Genomic DNA, 19,335 nt, shown 5'->3' on the forward strand with positions numbered 1-19,335 from the left:
AAAAAATTGTTTACTAAAAGGCGTAATTTAGTATCACATTTTTTATTCATTATTTTTTTAATAAACAATACGCTATATTGAAATAAAGTATAAGATATACTTTAACCTAATACAAATAATTAAATCTTATTATTTTTTTTTCTTTCCCACCGGCCTTCCTCTTTCCACCTCAAAACAAGACTTCGAAGAAAACGTTTTTTTTTTTTTCTAATGTGGAGGGCTTAAAGCCCACGAAGAAAACGTTTTTGCCATTGAGGAAATTGGTCAATATTCGAAATCGTGTCAATCTTTATTTTTTGCATTGAAAAGAGCAATGCCTATGCACCCTGACCCCTGGTACTTTTCCTCTGTCGACAAAGCTCGAAAGCCGCTTTCCAGTTCACAAAACAAAGCCGCTGGGATCCAGAACCCAGTCCAACTGTCCCACGTTCTATTTCTGTCCTCAAATCAAATTAATACTACTACATCTCTCTTCATGATCTTTTCTTCCTAAATAAATAAAACTTAAAACTCTTTGTTTATAACACCTTTCTTTCGCTTTCAATCTTCTCTTCTTTTCTTGCAATCCCAACTTCCTTCATATCTATTTTCTTCTCTTTACGAGCTTCTCCCATTTCAGAAACTAATTCCCAAATTAAATTGTGTAGATGTTAATCTGCTATCATATAGCTTTCTCTAGATCCGGCAGTTTGGGGTCACCTCCATATTCTCTCTGTTTTTCCACTTGGGGAATATAATCAACCTCAACCGATCTTATTCCTTGACAAGTTTCAATTTCTTAGATTCCCACTTCACTTTTACCAGAAAAATAAAACGCAATCAAAGATACGTTTTTCTTTGTTCCTCCGTTTTCAGCTACTAACAGAACTACCCAATAAGATTTGGTCCAGAATTAGTAGATTTTATTATTCGAGACAATAACGAGCCAGAGTGATAAAATCCTTTCTATATCAATCTTTATTTTTACTTGATCTAATTACGTTTTCTACTTTCCTGTTTTATTTCCATCTTTGGGCCTTGGTGAGAGAAAAAAAACAAGTATTATAAAATTCCTCATTCTCGCTCATTTTTTAGCCTCAACCTAAAAAATTTGCAGCTTTTCCTTGTCCACTTTTTGTGGCTCGCAAAAGGGGTTTCTGAGAAAATTGTGTTATGGTGAAGGAGTGGGTATTGTTTTTGACATGGGTTGGTGTGGTATGGTGTGTGGAAGGTGTTGGGCTTGGGGTGAATTGGGGGACCCAGGCAACACACCCGTTGAGGCCAGACATGGTGGTGGAGATGATGAAGGAGAATGGGATTCGGAAGGTGAAGCTGTTTGATGCAGATGCGAGTAGCATGAATGCACTTGTTGGGTCCGGAATTGAAGTGATGGTTGCGATTCCAAATAACCAACTTGCTGAAATGAGTGACTACGTGCGTGCCAGGCAATGGGTTCAGAGGAATGTTACTAGTTACCACTACAGAGGCGGAGTTGACATCAGGTAAGTTCCAGATTTTCAACTTATTTTTCTCTAGCACTTGATTTTGCTGGTTCTAATGCTGGTATATATAAATTGGATTATTAACACCTATAGAAGTATATATTATGAGGTAAAACTCCAAATCCCAAATTAGATATGGTTGGCATGGTTGAAAGTGTTTCTTTATTAGAAGTAAGAGTAGAAGTAGACTCAGCTTCATTAGACTTTGTTTAAATAGGCATGCCTGCATAAAATATTTTTGGCTTGAGCTTGGCTTGTACCATGACTACCATCTCAATGGCTTTTTTTAGGCTTAAGTCTGTATTTGGAAGTCTGGTCTAATCAGATAGTTTATTTAAAGTACCGTTTCATTATAATACATTCAAGATATTGAAAATTTTACTTGTAAACATGTGTGCAAACTTATAAACTAATGATTTAAAATATAATAATATGATTTTATGGTCCAAGTTAGTAGTCATTTTCAAAAAAGATTTATATATTAAATTCTTATATAATCTCAGTTTTTAAACATATAAATAATTCTACAAGTATATAGTTTTAAGATATTATAATAAAAATCTAATGAAAATATGTTTATTTAAATAGGTCGGCCTTGTTAGATTTGTAAGACTTTTTGTGTTGCCCAAACCTGACCTATTTAGCTAAATAGGCTTTTAAAAAAATCTTAACTTTATCTATTTAGCAATTTGGTCTAGTCTGGCCTGAGCCTGATGTAGGCTAGGCTATAAGCTCCTCTCAGTAGCTTGATCTACTTACATCCCTAATTAGAGGACACACTTTTGAGATTTTCTTTTTTGTGTATACAATATCCAGATTAGAATTACAATTGTGAAAGCGATTTAGCACCAAAAAAATATATGGTTGTTATTAGTACACCAAATAAAGTTTTATTTTACTATACCCATCATAATAATTGAGTGAACATTTTTTTATAGAAAACAATCATCATATGTCGACGAAACTAGACGTCAATCCCAATTGAATTCTTGACAAAAAAAAAACCCAATTGAACATATGAAATACTTTTAAAAGTCATCACTTTATTAAAAGTTAAATAAAACTTAAAGATTTAAGGGAAGTGATAATATTAGTTTTAAAAAGTTGAAATTTTGTAAACAAAATTTTACAAAATTTATCTTCAAGAATAGAATTGAAGAATTTTAATTAAGAATTTAAGCTAGTGGACTAAATTTTCTAAAAAAGTTGTCCATCAAAAAACGAAAGTCATGTTAATTATTGGTTTGAAAGCAAAGGCCAAAGTTGATGTTAGTGATGATACTCAGATATTTGCTAACAAGGTTCAAAAAATGATTAAACAAGAAGAAGATTAAAGAGAGATGAGAAAATTTCAGTCTTTTAAACTGATTTTTAAATTTAAATTTATATTTTGATTTAGCAGTTATCGTTGTTTGATGAGAATTGAAGACAGATTCATTTTTACTTTACAAGTTTTGTTATTTGTACCGGATGATTTAAAAAATTGAGTTCATTTATAAATTCTAATTCATATTAGTTTTTATTATTTTGGCTGTTTCGAAGCTATATGGTTTATAATATTTGTTTTTTATTTTTCTCCGATCATGAATGAGATTAATTATTATTTAATATAAGAGATAAATTGAAATATGCAGATTATTTTTAAGCAAAAATAAATAAAAAATTTTGAACCCATCAGAGGTGGAGGCAGTACCACTTGATTATTAGCGTTAGAAATTATCAACAAAGCACAACCATCCAAGACAAATGGTGTTGAAGATTGTTCAGATTCTAAAATCTGAAATTAAACATGGTGAGAACGCTTGGAGATCGTTTTCACGTTAGCAATAGATAAGTTCCACCATGTCATCTTCCACACCAGTTCACTTGAAAGGAAGAAGCTTGGAGAAATTATATATTTTTTTTTTTAAAATGGAATGTATATTATTATAAAAAGCCAGAGCCAAAAACACTCTAGAAACAACCAAAAGCAACAAAGAAACCTGAGCTGTGCTAAAACCCACCACCAACCCACAGAATAATATAGTCGAAATCCCAAGAAGGAGCATCTTCTACCTTTTGAAACACAATTTTTTTTTATCTTTATTCATTTAAAAACACAAAAATTCTATCTTTATTCATTAAAAAAAAGTTATATTCCTCATGTACTTTGTTTACGTTTTTTTAATTTAAAATTCAAGTGAATTATAAACAGATTTTGAGTTGAAAAGTTGAGTAACTTAGTTAATTTTTTTAATTTAAAAATCTTAATTTTTTTCATATTTAAATAAGTAAAAATTTAGGTAGATTAATACACAATGTTGACAATATTAAGAACATATATTTTAAACAATCGGGAAGATATATTTACTATAAAGATAAAAAAAATATATTATTACACAAAATTTATAGGGCACGGGTAATTCCACTAATATTAGTTTGAAAAAGATGAAATTTTCTAAACAATTTTTTTCTTCCAAATTAGTATTGAAGAATTTTAATTAAGAATTTAGGCCGTGTTTGGGAAAACAGCTTAATTAAGCGCTTATGGTCATAAGCGCTTATGACATAAGCGTTTATTCATAAGCTGTTTTAAAAAGTTTATTGAAAGAAATTGAAAATAAGCTATATATAAGCATAAGCTCTTTTTCATAAGCTATTCTGAATAGCTTATGAAAATAAGCTCAAAACAGCTTATGGTAGGTCATAAGCTGTTTGCATTGCATAAGCTCTCCCAAACACTGGCATAAGCGCTTATGCTATCAGATAAGCTCAAATAAGCTCTTTCAAACGGGGCCTTAAGCAAGTGGACAAAATTATCTAGATAAAAGGTTGTGTCCATCAAAAACGAAACTCATCTTAACATTTTCTCTCTCCTTTAAAATAAAACAAAAACCTTTTCTCTATTTTGTTTGGTTCACACCTTTTCTTAGGTTATATCGTCTTTGTCTTTTACTTTTGTTTGGAATTCCTGCATCTTAACTTCTGGAAAACTATGGATTCACATCTCTCCTGAGCTGTCACATTAAAACATACATGGAAAAAAAAATAAAAAAAATGAGATATGTAGTAAGTGAAATTTTTGGAGAAAAGAAAAAAAGTGAAATGAGCCTCCTGAGAAAATAAAAGTGGAAATATGATAGCGTCTTGTTTATTATGAAAAAGGGACAAGAAAACAAAATAAGAGAGACACTGAACAAAAACAAAGACAATTATTGAGTCTCTACGTACATGTTAAAAAATATGAAAAAGGGGAATATAATACAGTTGAGAATTTAATTAAGTGTGAGTTAGAGTCAGAGTCTCACATTGATTAAGAAATAGTGTGGTGAAGATTTTATAAGTGAAGTGACCCATAATCTTCATACTTAAGGTTTTCGGTAAAGATGCAGCGTTGGGTTCTTTTGATGTCTTATTTCTTTGGCCCATGACTCCCCTTGTCTCTCCAATAAGTGGTATTAGAGCTGTTAATTCGTGTAACTATGGTGACGATTCCTTGTATTGAAAATTTACCTAATGGTGTGGTGAAGTGACTTGACATAGTGAAGCGAAGGGCGGTGCAAGTGTCGATAACTTCTGCTGAGGATTAGCTTTGTAATGTGGTGGTGACTTGCACTTGGGGAGGAGATTGTTGAAAATTCAAGTGTGAGTTGGAGTCACATATTAGTGATTAATTAGACTAAGGTAGAGACTTTATAAGACACGTGACCCATAAACTCAATACTTTAGGGTTTTGGGTAAAAATATGAGGTGAATTCTCTTAATATTTTGTTTCCTTGGCCCAAAAGCTCCTCAATCTCCCAACAAATTAAATGCATTTCCAGACACCTCGTTTTCAAGTGGTGTATCCAAACGAGCTTTGAAAGAGCTCCACCTGATACCGTAATGTCAACCCATACTTTGTTAACGTATCTACAAGAGTATGTCCCCACTAATGTTGTCAAAGCTTCTCATCACAAGTTGGATTTGATGCACAAGTGAATCAGAGGGATGCGTGTCCCTACACCTATTAACCATCACAGTAATTGCACATGACGAGTCATTGTTAGAGTTTCACATTAGCCAGAGATGTAGTTAATTAAGTGCTTATAAATGGTTGTGCAACCCTCAACATTTGAGCTAATTTTTGGGTTGAGTTAGTCCTCTCAATTTCTAATATGGTATTAGAGCATATCCTAGATCCATTTGTTAACTCCCCATATTTGGGTCACCTGTTTCATTTCATGCTCTAGCTGTCCAACTCTGGGTGTGTTGGGATGTGTTAGATTCTCACATTGACTAGAGATGTGATAAATAGTTGTGCAATCATCAACCTTTGAACTAGCTTTTGGGTTGAGTTAGACATCCGTAATTCTAATAGACATATTCCAAAATAACATTCTCGAAGCTTCGCCCACAAGAAATCTCACCGCATGTAAAACTTCCCGCAAGTAAAAAGCTAAGAACACACTTGTAACATCCTGACTTGACGACTGGCCTCACGGTAACAACACGAGTCTTTTCAGAGCGCTTTGTCCTCACTCGCGCGCTTCCCGGGAAAACTTCCCAGGAGGTCACCCATTATAATATTGCTCCAAGGCTAGCACACTTAACCATGGAGTTCTTATTAGTTGGGCTCCCGGAAAGAAATTGCAACTTGTTGTTATGAGTAGTACCAATCAAATCTCTTATGCCCTCCTCAACTGTATAGTCCATCCCTATACAGTCTCGGAATACCTCTTGTTCGGGTGTGAGATCGGTTCATTCATGTGCCCCTCCGCCTAGAAGCCTTCCAGGAGCCGCTCTTTGTCCGTGCCTCACTGCACCGGCGATCACTCCCCGCCCTCGTCGGCCCCGGGTGTCACAGAAACAACAAGTTTTGACAGTGAACGAGGAGAACCCTGTGGCTCTGGCTGAGACGATGGCTCCAGGCGACGATGGTGAAGAAAAGGAGGTGGTGGCGGTGGCGGAATGGATGCTGCCGGAGTTGAAGCCGAAGGAGGTCCACTTTCTTGGGTGAAGGTTGTGACTGGTTTAGCAATGGTTTTCTATGGTGATGATAACTGATGATATGTGCGGATTATGTTTTATATTTTAGGGTTAATTAGTTGGTTTTTAGTTTAGGTTAATTTGTTGAAATTTGGGGGATTAATTACAAATAAAAAAATTTATTTTTTAAAATAACACGTCATTTAATGAAATGATGCGGCATGTCCACATAGGACCATAACTGACAGGCCACGGCGGCCAGAACTTTTTAACGGCAATGACGGTTTCCAAACACAAAACCTAAGTTCGAGGGCGTCCATAGGGAGATTTTACGGCAAGGGGCGAAAATCAAAACTTGCTCAAAGTTCAGGGACGATTTTCATATTTAACCATTTTTTTAAGTTAAGAATTGGTTTGTGGACTGGGCGGGACATAAAGAAGATTATGTCCCGCCCAAAATGAACAATAAACCAATGAAGATAGCCATGGCGGGAAAGGCAACATGACGAGCTTCATTGCTCTCCCTTAGGTGATGGACCCACAAGCCAGCTGGAAGATTCCTTTGGATTTGTCTTATATGTACGGGGATTTGGGCCCTGATTGTCAGGCCCAAATATAGGAAAGATCCATATCATGACCACCCCCTCTATAAAAGGGGAGGTCATCCACTTGTACGAGACCAACTTTTTTAGCATTAATGAGAATATTCCTTTTATGGTAGTTTTGCTATTTTAGTGCTCTGCTAGGGTTTACTTTCTGTCATTCTTTTACATAAGCTTGCCCTAGTACAGAACATTGGCGCCGTCTGTGGCTCTGACTCAGCTCTTCCGGTGACAGAAGGAGGAATTGCGAGCCATGGAGACTCGTTCATGCGGCATGGGTCGACGCGATCATCGCCGGCGCGGTGGTGGTCGACATGGCGGTCGCGGCGGCGGACGAAACAACAACCGTCCCGTACTGGACGAGTAGGAGCAGGAAGCTTCCTCGGAGGGGGTCCACTCAGTGGCGCCGTCGCCAGCGTCATTGGTGAATGCAGCTCCGGGAAGACCTTCAGATCTGATCGCTAAATCAGATCCAGGTGTTCGGCGGCGTTCAACGCCGCCTGAATATGTGAACTTGGTAGATTTTAAAACCACTGCTCCACGGAGAGCACAAGAGGCAGTGACAGGTATCACGCCTGCGGCTTTGCAACAAATGTTAGATACCTTACAGAAGGTGCAGTCCCAAAACGAGCAGTTGCAAGCCCAAGTTGAGTATCTCACTCAGCGGCAGGATTTTAAGCAAGAACAACGCCTGGAGGCGGAGGATGTAGTTGAATTCCAACCTTTTGTTCCAGCCATCACTAGGGTGGACATTCCAAAGCACCTGCAAACCATGGCATTAGACGCCTTTTCGGGCGAGTCTGATCCTATGGAGCACCTTAGATATTTCAATACCAAAATGGTGATCGGCGGGGCGACGGATGCGGTAAAATGTCGATTATTGCCTTCCACGTTCAAAGGCATGGCGATGCAGTGGTTCATTCGACAACCGCCCTTCTCCATTGATAATTTCACTGATCTGTCCACTAAGTTTCTGACTCAATTTTCCGCCAATAAAACCACAAAAGCAACAATGTTTGATCTTATCAGCATACATCAGCAACCAGGCGAGAAATTAAAAACCTACATGGCACGCTTCAGCAAGATGGCGGTGCAGTTGGAGGATGAAAATCCAGATGTTTGTTTGGCGTCATTCAAAAATGGCCTTCGGGCGGGAGATTTGAATAGAGACTTAACAAGGCGACCGGCGAAGGATATGATGGATCTTCGCGCTCGTGTTCAAGAGTTCATATTAATCGAGCAAGATGATCAGAAGAAACAAGAAAGAGAGGAAGGACGCAAGCAGTCTCAATCTGGCGGTGTTTCACAGGACAAATCCAAGGCGGGAAAGGAAACCAGGATAGCGCAAACCCCCCGTGTACCAAGACCGGGACCATACCAAAACTCTAAACCTGGCTTTCAAAATACATGGCACAGAAATCCACAAGGTCCCACTGCTGCCACAGCTGGTCAGACTGGTGCTTCGCCCGCACCAGTTCCACTTACTAAGTTGAATGCACCCTTGAGTACCATTTTAAGGGCAGTTGGGCAGACCAACGTTGTGCAGTATCCACCACCACCACGGCGGCCGCCAGCTAACGTGGACACCAATAGGTGGTGCGAGTACCACAAGGCATTGGGGCATACGACAGATAATTGCTGGAATTTAAGGCGGCAAATTGATCGCTTGATTAAAGCTGGCCATTTGGCAAACTTTGTTAAAGACACAGCAACGCCGGAGGTAGCTAAGATCACTCAGGGGGACAAAGGCAAAGGTAAAGAAATAGTTGAAGAGTTGGGCGATCCTGTTGGGGAATGCTCATCTATTGCAGGAGGATTTGGCGGGGGTGCAATTTCAAGTAAGGCTAGAAAACGCTACGTGGCGGCAGTACACTCAGTACAGGAGTCGAACGAAGGCGAGTGTTGGGTGAATCATTCCCCTATTATATTTACCCCTCAGGATTTCGCGCATGTAATTCCTCATGACAACGATCCAATTGTGGTGACAATCAGGGTTAACAATTATGTGACAAAGAAAGTATTCTTAGACCAGGGATCTTCGGCGGATATCATCTATGGAGACGCCTTTGATCGCCTGGGACTAAAGGAATCAGATTTGAAACCATACAAGGGAACTTTGGTGGGATTCACAGGGGACCGTGTCAGTGTGTGGGGATACGTCGAAATTCCGACTGCCTTTGGAGAAGGAGAGTTTGTCAAGAAATTTCAAGTAAAGTACTTAGTATTGGCGTGTAGAGCCAATTACAATGTACTCTTGGGGCGAGACACCCTTAACAAGGTCTGCGCGGTCATCTCAACTGCTCATTTAACTGTTAAATATCCCGCCTGCAATGGGAAGGTCGGGATATTGCGTGTAGACCAGAATGCAGCAAGGGAATGCTATTTGAGAAGCGTGGCGCTCTATGGGCGAAGGGCCGCCAAGGAGAGCCATCGAATTACAGAAATCTTCCCACACGAAGGATTTAGCTTGGACCCAAGAGACGATGCTGATGACTTTCGCCCACAACCTCTGGAAGAAACCAAGCAGGTGCAAGTCAAGGACAAGCTTCTAAAGATTGGCAGTAGTTTGACAGCAGAACAAGAGGAAAGACTAATCACCCTTCTGGGTGATAATCTAGATCTCTTCGCATGGACCATCAATGATGTGCCAGGGATCGATCCCAAGGTGATCACTCACAAACTAGCCATACGACCAGGGGCGACCCCAGTCATCCAACCAAGGCGAAGAATGAGTGAAGAAAAGAACAAAGCTGTACAATTAGAGACTGAAAAATTGATCAAGGCCCGCTTCATCCGTGAGGTACAGTACCCAACGTGGCTCGCCAATGTTGTAATGGTCAAGAAGGCCAATGGGAAATGGCGAATGTGCACGGACTACACAAGCCTGAACAAAGTGTGTCCCAAAGATTCGTACCCACTTCCCAATGTTGACAAACTTGTGGATGGAGCTTCAGGGAATGAACTTTTAAGTCTCATGGACGCTTATTCAGGCTATAATTAGATTATGATGCACCCCTCGGATGAAGAAAGTACAGCATTTATGACCAATCAGGCGAACTATTGTTACAAGACAATGCCTTTTGGTTTGAAGAATGCAGGAGCTACGTACCAACGACTTATGGATAAAATTTTTTCAAAACAAGTAGGCAGGAATATGGAGGTATATGTGGACGACATGATCGTAAAGTCCGCCAGGGCTAGTGATCATGAGGGTGATCTCAAAGAAGCGTTTACTCAGTTAAGAACATATCAAATGAAGTTGAATATTGAGAAGTGTTCTTTTGGGATCCAGGGAGGAAAGTTCTTGGGATTTATGTTAACATCAAGAGGAATAGAAGTGAACCCTGATAAGGGAAGGGCGATCTTGGAGATGAAAAGCCCAACAAGTGTAAAGGAGGTTCAGCGTTTGACAGGGCGAATGGCCGCCTTGTCACGTTTCTTGCCAATGGCGGGTGACAAAGCGGCCCCGTTCTTCACATGTTTAAAAAAGAATTCAAAGTTTCAGTGGACAGAGGAATGCGAACAAGCTTTTACCAAATTGAAAGAAACATTGGCCACATTACCAGTACTCTCCAAGCCAACACCAGGCGTTCCATTAGTGCTCTATTTAGCGGTTACTGACAAGGCGGTAAGTACGGTGTTGCTCCAGGAAGAAGGAAAAAAGCAGAAAGTTATATATTTCGTGAGCCATACTTTACAGGGGGCAGAATTGCGGTACCAAAAAATTGAAAAGGCGGCTTTGGCGATTCTGAAAACTGCAAGGCGCCTCAGACCTTACTTCCAAAGTTTCCAAGTCAAAGTTAAAACTGATGTTCCCTTAAGGCAAGTACTTCAGAAGCCTGATTTATCAGGGTGATTGGTTAGCTGGTCAGTTGAGCTATCAGAATATGACATACAATATGAGCCAAGGGGCCAAGTCACAGTCCAGAGTTTAATTGACTTCGTGGCGGAATTAACACCCACTGAAGGAGAGAAGACTCAAGGAGAATGGGTCCTGTCCGTGGATGGATCCTCTAATAACACTGGAAGTGGGGCGGGAATAACAATCGAAAGTCCAGATAAAATGATCATTGAACAGTCTCTCAAGTTCGAGTTCAAGGCGAGCAATAATCAATCTGAGTACGAGGCTCTGATTGCCGGCTTAAGGTTGGCCATTGAGTTGGGAGTCCAGAAGTTATTTATCAAAGGAGATTCGCAGTTAGTGGTTAAGCAAGTGAAAGGCGAGTACCAGGTGAAGGATCCGCAACTGTCCAAATATTTGGAAGTGGTGCGCAGATTGATGATGGAGGTCAAAGAAATCAAAATAGAACATGTCCCAAGGGGACAAAATGAGAGGGCTGATGTGTTGGCGAAGTTGGCAAGCACAGGGAGATTGGGCAACTACCAAACAGTCATTCAAGAAACCCTGCCTCGCCCGAGCATTGATTTGGTAGAAATAAAGTTGAAAGCTGTAAAGTCAGTCAGTGAGGGCGAGCTACCTTGGATGGAATCGATTAAGACCTTCTTAGAGAATCCACCAAAGGAGGATGATTTGAACACGAGAACAAAACGCAGGGAAGCCAGTTTCTACACACTGGTGGATGGTGAGTTGTATCGGCGGGGAATCATGTCTCCTATGCTCAAATGTGTCGATACCAAGGACGCCATCGGAATAATGGCGGAAGTCCACGAAGGTGTGTGTTCTAGTCATATCGGCGGGCGATCCTTGGCAATAAAAGTGATAAGAGCAGGATTCTATTGGCCAACCATGAAGAAGGATTGTTTGGAGTATGTGAAGAAATGTGAAAAATGTCAAGTCTTTTCTGATTTGCACAAGGCTCCACCAGAAGAATTAACAACCATGATGGCGCCCTGGCCGTTCGCCATGTGGGGGACTGATATCTTAGGACCATTCCCTGTAGCGAAGGCACAAATGAAGTACATCATCGTGGCGGTTGATTACTTCACTAAGTGGATAGAAGCCGAGGCGGTGGCGACTATCACAGCCGCCAAGGTCAGGAACTTCCTGTGGCGAAGGATTGTTTGTAGATTTGGGGTCCCCATGGCGTTAGTAATGGATAATGGAACCCAATTCACAAGTAGTGTTACCCGGGAATTTTGTGATGAAATGGGAATCGAGATGCGATTTGCCTCTGTAGAACATCCACAAACCAACGGGCAGGCTGAGTCGGCTAACAAAGTTATCCTGAAAGGTTTAAAAAAGAAACTGGATGAAGCAAAAGGGCTTTGGGCGGAGGAACTACCAGGCGTTCTTTGGGCATACAACACCACGGAACAGTCAAGCACAAAGGAAACCCCGTATCGTCTAACTTATGGAACTGACGCCATGCTCCCAGTGGAAATTGAAAACCAAAGTTGGCGAGTGGCTCGGTTTAATGAAAATGACAACGGAGAAAACTTAATAGCAAATCTAATCATGCTGCCCGAGGAACAACGAGAGGCTCACATAAGAAATGAGGCGGGAAAAGTGAAGGTGGCAAGAAAGTTCTCAACGAAAGTAGTGCCAAGAAAAATGAGGGTAGGAGACTTAGTGCTCCGAAAAAATACAATACCTGATAAACACAACAAACTTTCACCCAACTGGGGCGGGCCTTACAGGATTATAGGCGACGTTGGAGGAGGAGCTTATAAGTTGGAACAACTAAGCGGTCAAAAGGTTCCACGAACATGGAACGCCTCTCATCTGAAGCAGTATTTTAGTTAGTAGAAACAACAAATGTAAATGAAGTCGCACTCTTTTTCCCTTTCTTTGGAAAGGTTTTTAATGAGGCGACATTTGTAAGGAAGGGACAATTGTTCCCATACGAAAGAAAATTAATGAAAAGATCATTTCAACAGAATCGCGTATATTTTTTAATTTATATTACGAGTTCATGCAATGCAAATCGTATCAAGGTATGCAATACCGCGAGTAAACCTTTCGGAATAAGAGAGTATCGCCTTCAAAAGTTAAAAGCCTTGGCAATTCTAGTGGCCACTAGAAACCAAGCCTCGTCGAAAAATCGGCTAAGGTATGTAACAACGAAAGTTGGAAACAACTAAAACAACGAATGAACTTAAGATGATATCCATTTAAAGTAGAGAAAAGGGGGCGATGCCCATACATGATTTGGAATGAAAATAAAAGACAGGGCAATGCCCAAAGAAAAATTTCAACTTCGTAAAATAAAAACAAATTCAAGCCAGGTTCTCGTTGTTGGCGTTGTTGCCCTGGCTTGTCCCAGCTTGAGGATCTTCCTTCCCTTGATCCTCATTCCTGTGCTGCTCATTCCCATCCTCGCCATCTTCTTCAGGCTCACTCTCATCATCGAATTGGGGAAGGAGGTCGAGGCTAATGTCATCATCACCAATTACTTGACCATCCTTGATCTCCTTCAGCCACCCAATGCGGGAAAGATCAAAGCCCGGCTCAACTACACTGATCTGCTCTTTGGCCGCCAGAAAGCCTTGAGCATATTGGAGAGAAGCACGCCCTAGGATGGAAGCATTCAGGCGATCATATTTCTTTTCCAACTTCTGATATTTGGCTTGAACGGCAGTGTGCTTGTCATTTATGGCTTCTTTAAGAGACTTGGTCTTTTGAAGAAGCAGGTCCGAAGCAGCCAAGTCTTCAGTTAACTTAGCACACTTCTCCTCAGCAGATTTCAGCTTGTTGTTGGCAGTCTCAGCATCAGTTTTAGCCCGCTCATAGGCTGTCTTGTAATCAGCTGCCTTCTTCTCAAAACGGTTCTTGGCTGAGATCAACTCCTTCACGCACTGAGCCATTCCCGCCACAGTACTGGCGGCAGAAAGTGCGTGATGGATCGCCATGGAAGCAATGTTAGGGGGACCCTGACCGGAAATGTCCTTGTGAATCCGGTTGTCAAAAGTACGGGTCATGAATTCCAGCCCATTGAAGTGAGGATCCGACAAGTTCAGCAAGGGGGGAGGAGCTTCGCCACCAATGGCTGAACTAGGGCCAGCCTGGCCAAATGGAGTTGATGGGCGGTTGATCAGCGTGCTTGAATCTTGTTGAGGGGGCGGGACATTGTCATGTCCCTTCTTTTTCTCAGCTGGACGACTTTTTGAATCAAGAGTCGATTGGTGGAGAGGCTTACCACCAGCAGCACCTGAAGTTTTTTGACGTTTAGGGTCCCTGACGTTGTCAGAACCCGAAGTACCTTCATTCTTCTTCTTCTGCTCAGTTTCGGCGGCCCTCTTCTTCGCCGCCGCAGCAGACTGGGCGAGGTATTCCTTCATCTTGATTGGGTTCGCATCAACCTTGCCTTTTCCCATTGTAGCTGTATGGAAAACACCAATTAGACGAGATACATGAACAAAAAGAAAAAGAAGTTACGTACAAAGATTATAAACTTACTAAAAAATTGATTTAAAGTGCCGGATTTCGACGCCTCAATCAAGTCGTGACCAGAAATTACTGGTAGTGTGCGGAGGTAATCGGCGACGCCTTGTTCAGATTCATCCAAGGCGTCTTATGAAACGGATATTTTTCGGCGAGGGTTCTTTGTCCAGTAAAAAGGGAAGAGAGGGTTATTGTCGGAATCTCGGAACAGGTTCTTTATTTCGGGCGACTCCATAACTTTAAAATATTTCTTCTGCCATACTTTGTAATGGCTTTTAAGGGCGGTGAACCGACTCATGTTCTTACGGGCTAATAGTGGAACCCATTTCACAGAAGTAGGTTTAGTGGTGACTGATTTATAGAACAGGAAGAACAAAGGATAGGTCGGAGTGAAACTCAAGTGTTCACAAAGAATTTCAAAGCAGCGGAGAAAACCCCAGGCGTTGGGCTGGAGTTGGCAGGGCGCCACATTCAGAAAAGAAAGAACGTGACATATAAACGGCGAGAAAGGAAGTTTGATGTTCAAGTCTAAGAAGAAATAGCCATAAACAAAGAAGAAATCGGGCGATTCATCGGCTGGTTCTTTACGCAACAGAACACAGTCATCTTCGCCACATGGGAGGACATTCAAGAGATGATCTTCATTATTCGAGGTGGCGGGATTTATCTTCGTAAACCCTTGAGCAGATATTCGAAGCGAATTAATGCTCCCAACGCTGCCCCAGATAGAATGCAACAGACATTTATCTTCAACTAAATGCACGTCAGAGCGCCATTCAGGTGAAGACAAATCTCCATTAGAGGAGAGAATTGAGTCTACAGAGCCGGCGGGACCGGAATCATCATGGGTAGAAGGCGAGGAGTGAATTTCAATTATAGAGGGGGCGACAACTTCCTCCTCCGTAGAGGGCGAAGAAAGTTCTAGGGAAGAAAGGCTAGCGTTTGGTAAAGACATGCGAGGCAGTTTCATAAAAAGAAGAAAGAAGATGAACAAACTAAAAGTAAAAAGAAGATGAACAGAGTCAAGAAGAAAGAAGATGAACAGTCAGAGAAAAAAGAAGTAAACGAAGAATCTCAGGAAAGAGAAAAACTAACCAGGGGAAGAACTGTGGATTTGAGAAAGGAGAACGTCGGCGATAGGGGAGCACCGCGCAATGACGACGGCCGGAGGAAGAAAAGGTTCACCGGAGTTCAAAGAAGAGAATGAAAGCTGCGGTGAAAAGGTTTTCAGGACAAAAGTTTTTAGAAAGTGAAAAATGAAAAGTGAAAAGGGGTTTTTATAGAGAGAAAGGAGGAGAGAGAATGAATGGGGGAAGATCGTGGGATTTTGGGATTTGAAATTCGAAAAGGTAGGAAGCGAAAAGACGTTACTCCTCGAGACGCACAACTGAAAATTGCATTTATAACAAATGATGACGAAATCCCGGAAAATAAGGATACGTGCGTCAGTTGAAAAGACGTGATTGACGGTTATAACTAATGGCGACATATCTTTGAAACGACAACAAAGGTGGCGAAGCGTGAAAATGGCGATGTAACAACGAAAGTAAAATGGCGATGAACGAATAAACAATAGAGGCGAACTACTGGGTAACATGATAAAGACATTTCGACTCAATTACTCGAGTCTCATGTCTTGGGGGCATGTGGACTGGGCGGGACATAAAGAAGATTATGTCCCGCCCAAAATGAACAATAAACCAATGAAGATAGCCATGGCGGGAAAGGCAACATGACGAGCTTCATTGCCCTCCCTTAGGTGATGGACCCACAAGCCAGCTGGAAGATTCCTTTGGATTTGTCTTATATGTACGGGGATTTGGGCCCTGATTGTCAGGCCCAAATATAGGAAAGATCCATATCATGACCACCCCCTCTATAAAAGGGGAGGTCATCCACTTGTACGAGACCAACTTTTTTAGCATTAATGAGAATATTCCTTTTATGGTAGTTTTGCTATTTTAGTGCTCTGCTAGGGTTTACTTTCTGTCATTCTTTTACATAAGCTTGCCCTAGTACAGAACATTTGTGGACTGGGCGGGACATAAAGAAGATTATGTCCCGCCCAAAATGAACAATAAACCAATGAAGATAGCCATGGCGGGAAAGGCAACATGACGAGCTTCATTGCCCTCCCTTAGGTGATGGACCCACAAGCCAGCTGGAAGATTCCTTTGGATTTGTCTTATATGTACGGGGATTTGGGCCCTGATTGTCAGGCACAAATATAGGAAAGATCCATATCATGACCACCCCCTCTATAAAAGGAGAGGTCATCCACTTGTACGAGACCAACTTTTTTAGCATTAATGAGAATATTCCTTTTATGGTAGTTTTGCTATTTTAGTACTCTGCTAGGGTTTACTTTCTGTCATTCTTTTACATAAGCTTGCCATAGTACAGAACAGTTTGAAATGATGGAAAGAGAGAAATAACCCATCTCAAACGACTTTTTATTGAAGTAGTCCAATACACTTTTTTTGTTAAAGTAAAGGATATGTTATTTTGTGGTTTTTGGTCTAAGCAAAACCTACACATCTTTATACATTCTCTCTCTTTGACAGGTATGTAGCTGTTGGGAACGAACCATTTTTGAAATCCTACAACAATTCATTCTTGAATGTCACCTTTCCAGCACTACGTAACATTCAAAACGCCCTCAACGATGCTGGCGTAGGAGACTCTGTGAAGGCCACAGTACCCTTAAACGCTGACGTGTACGAGTCTCCAGTGGACAATCCTGTTCCATCAGCAGGAATATTCAGGCCTGATTTAAGCGACCTCATGACCCAGATTGTGCAATTTCTTAACAAGAACAATGCGCCATTCACTGTAAACATCTACCCCTTTTTAAGTCTCTATGGAAATGATAATTTTCCTTTTGACTTTGCATTCTTTGATGGGGTGGCCAATCCTGTAAATGACAATGGAATTTCATACACCAATGTCTTTGATGCGAATTTTGACACGTTGATCTCTGCGTTGAGAGCATTGGGGTATGGGGACATGCCCATTTTGGTGGGAGAAGTAGGGTGGCCCACAGATGGGGACAAGAATGCAAATCTAGGCAATGCTTTAAGGTTCTACAATGGGCTTCTACCAAGGCTTGCAGCAAATAGAGGCACCCCTCGTAGACCTGGAAACATCCAAGTTTATCTGTTTGGACTCATTGATGAAGATGCCAAGACCATTGCTCCAGGAAACTTTGAGCGCCACTGGGGAATTTTCAGGTAAACTTATTATACATTATATGCGTATACGGATTAATTTGTGTCCCAAATGATTTTGGTAAAATTAATTTTGGCAAAAGTAAGTTGAAATGAAGTGATTTAATATTGTAAAATGTAAATTCAAAGAGCTGTTATTTTAGTGCTTCTCTTACCTGATATTTTTTTTTAAAGAAAGAAAGACACCTGATATTTGAAAACAAACAAACAAATATTCTTTGAATAAGCTACCTTTATTTATTAGCTTATAAAAAATGTTAATATAAATGAGTGAAAAAAAAAGTGTTTTTTTATAAGTGTAATTAAACACATGCGGTTTTCATTAAAAAATCTAATATAACCTCATTTTTTTAAAAGTTAAAAAATATGTTTTTAATAATCTTAACAAAACACACTCTCAGTTGTTAAGTCTCACTATCGATTATATTCAATGCAAAAACTATTATCTTTAATTTTGTTATCAGGAAAAAATTATTCAAACAAACACCCACAAGAAACAAAATGACTTGATTTTGAGTATGAAGTGAATTGTACAAAATGACTCATAATTAACATTAATATTTTCATCCAAAATTGATTTTGCTCACTTAGACACCCGAAGAGTACACTCACCCCACAATTACATACACCCTATTTATCTCTCTCTTATTAAATCAATTACTTTTCATTTCTCATGGCATATACTAAACATTTTCCTTCAGGTATGATGGGCAGCCCAAGTTCCCATTGGATCTTTCAGGTCAAGGTAAAAACCAGTTTCTAGTTGGCGCAAGGAATGTGTACTACCTTGATCCAAAATGGTGCATGTTTAATCCAGAAGCCGCGGATCTAAGCAAGCTTGCAGAAAACATAAACTATGCTTGCACATTTGGAGATTGCACTGGACTGGGATATGGGTCTTCTTGCAACAACCTAGATGCTAATGGGAATGCTTCATATGCATTTAACATGTATTATCAGGTGCAAAATCAGAATGACATGGCCTGCAATTTTGAAGGTTTGGCCAAGGTTACAACAAACAATATCTCAACACCTACTTGCAATTTTGTTATTCAGATCAATCCATCATCATCCTCTCCTCTGAGACCCTCACTAGTGGCTTTCTTAGATTTTACACTATACATGATTCTCTTTTTATAGGTTCTTCTTGAACGAAGATTTAGTTTAGGATTTAATTTTATATACTTGAATATCACATCATAGCTTGATGGTAATGTATGCTTTGTAATAAGGGCCAGAGTTTGCTCTTTTGTGCAATTTGACTACTGAATTTGATGCCAAGATCAAGTTTTTAGTCCTCACTTGTTGGATACTACATGGCTCATGTGAAAGTAAGACTATGGATCGGATAAGAAAATATTAAACTTAGTATTAATTTGAAAGAGCTTTTGTTAAGTCATTTTGAGTTGGTTAAAATCTCGAGATTTTGTCTAACATGGTGCATTAAGATATTGAAGTATGGCGGTACTCTTCACAATTAGTGTCAGATATAATATTAAAGGGAATTGTTACCACATTTAATTATGGCATCCTAGCTAAAATTGGTGAAAATACTAAAATGTTTTTAATAAAAAAATTCATAATAATTTCCTACCACCTCATCCTCTCTCCTCTTTCTTTCCTCACCAACCCCACCCATACCCAGACCCATCTCTATACCCATTCTCATACTCACTTCCAAACTCAACCTCCATGTACTCCTCTCTCCTCTTTCTGCAATCGTCGTTATAACAGTT

At 40.2% G+C, this 19,335-nt stretch overlaps 1 protein-coding gene across 1 annotated transcript; it reads left to right on the forward strand.

The window, feature by feature from the left end:
• Nucleotides 1-312: 312 nt before the first annotated feature.
• Nucleotides 313-18,900, forward strand: LOC130737971 (glucan endo-1,3-beta-glucosidase 8-like). The gene is made up of 3 exons (XM_057589848.1): nt 313-1,481; nt 16,937-17,602; nt 18,301-18,900. Exons 1-3 carry the CDS (start codon nt 1,153-1,155, stop codon nt 18,737-18,739), a joined length of 1,434 nt encoding a protein of 477 aa, XP_057445831.1. The 5' UTR covers nt 313-1,152; the 3' UTR covers nt 18,740-18,900.
• Nucleotides 18,901-19,335: the final 435 nt, after the last annotated feature.

This window comes from Lotus japonicus, chromosome 2 (assembly GCF_012489685.1).
Source record: "Lotus japonicus ecotype B-129 chromosome 2, LjGifu_v1.2".
Classification (NCBI taxonomy): domain Eukaryota; kingdom Viridiplantae; phylum Streptophyta; class Magnoliopsida; order Fabales; family Fabaceae; genus Lotus; species Lotus japonicus.